At 32.7% G+C, this 1,087-nt stretch overlaps 1 protein-coding gene across 1 annotated transcript in view; it reads left to right on the forward strand.

Moving 5' to 3' along the window:
• The window catches only part of LOC107616271 (transcription factor bHLH128), a gene marked incomplete in the record, with an annotated part of 4,782 nt that extends 4,296 nt beyond the window's left edge, over nucleotides 1-486 (forward strand). Inside the window, 1 exon segment of the mRNA XM_021110842.1 lies at nucleotides 1-486. Within this exon segment, the coding sequence (XP_020966501.1) occupies nucleotides 1-36 (36 nt within the window).

The following is a 1,087-nucleotide window of genomic DNA, read 5'->3' on the forward strand; positions in this document are numbered from 1 at the left end:
GACAATTGCACTTGTGGATGCAAACCAAGCTCATAACTTATATTGTTCTCCGAGATTCTATGGCAACACACATAGAAGTAAAGGTTTTGATGGGATAGAATGAAACAGATTTTGTACCTTCCTAATGAAGTGAATAATACAGGAATAGAATGATTGTAGATTATCAATTCTACAGTTGTACATAGTGTATGTTTGTAATCTGTTAGTCTAGGAAACGCTTTTTCTTTTTCCTCAAGAATTGAGACTTTGAAGCTGACATTGAAGATTTCTGTTCTTGTTTGGATTTTGGCTGATACACTCGATGACTAATTTGTGTGCTATCGAAACTGGATTTGAAGCTCGGACGTGATGAATTATAAAGAATTATCTGTCCCGCTATAGTTTCATTCACTGATTAGGAACATAAGTACTTATCTTTGTAATCATAAATTTAGTCTACTAATAATTTTGGGCTTAAATTTAAAATCCATAAGGTATTTTATGATACTTTCTTGTATTTATGTATTTTTTTTATTAAATATTCACTTAAGCATAAAAGAAATTATTAAATAAAAGACGGCATTAGAAATATAATTTCTTGTGTACATATATCTCTGTATAGATGATAATTATTAATTCTTAAATAAATTGACTTCATATCATACATATCATATAAGAAGAGGGTGAAAATTCAGGTGAAGTCGACTTCACGTGAAGTTGATATTTGATAGCTGTTGAATGAAAGTTTAGTTAAATCAGTCAAATCATTTAACGGCTTTCAAGTATCAACTTCACGTCAAGTCGACTGCACTTTAGTTTCCATATAGAGTAAACTACTATTTGTACCCACGAAAGTTGAAAACGCTGACATATCTACCCATGGAAAAAAGAAATTACCATTTGTACCCATAAAAAATTGTTTTTACAGGCAAAATTATCCAAATCCTAAAAAATTATCTAAAATCCCTAAATTACCATTATCTTCACCACCACACCACCTCCTTCACCCAATCACCTTTCTAACCCTAACCCTCTTCACCCAGCCACCACCCATGTTTTCCTTTCTAATCTCAAATCCCACCACCACCCTCTTCACCCAGCCACCACT

Source organism: Arachis ipaensis, chromosome B09 (assembly GCF_000816755.2).
Source record: "Arachis ipaensis cultivar K30076 chromosome B09, Araip1.1, whole genome shotgun sequence".
Classification (NCBI taxonomy): Eukaryota; Viridiplantae; Streptophyta; class Magnoliopsida; order Fabales; family Fabaceae; genus Arachis; species Arachis ipaensis.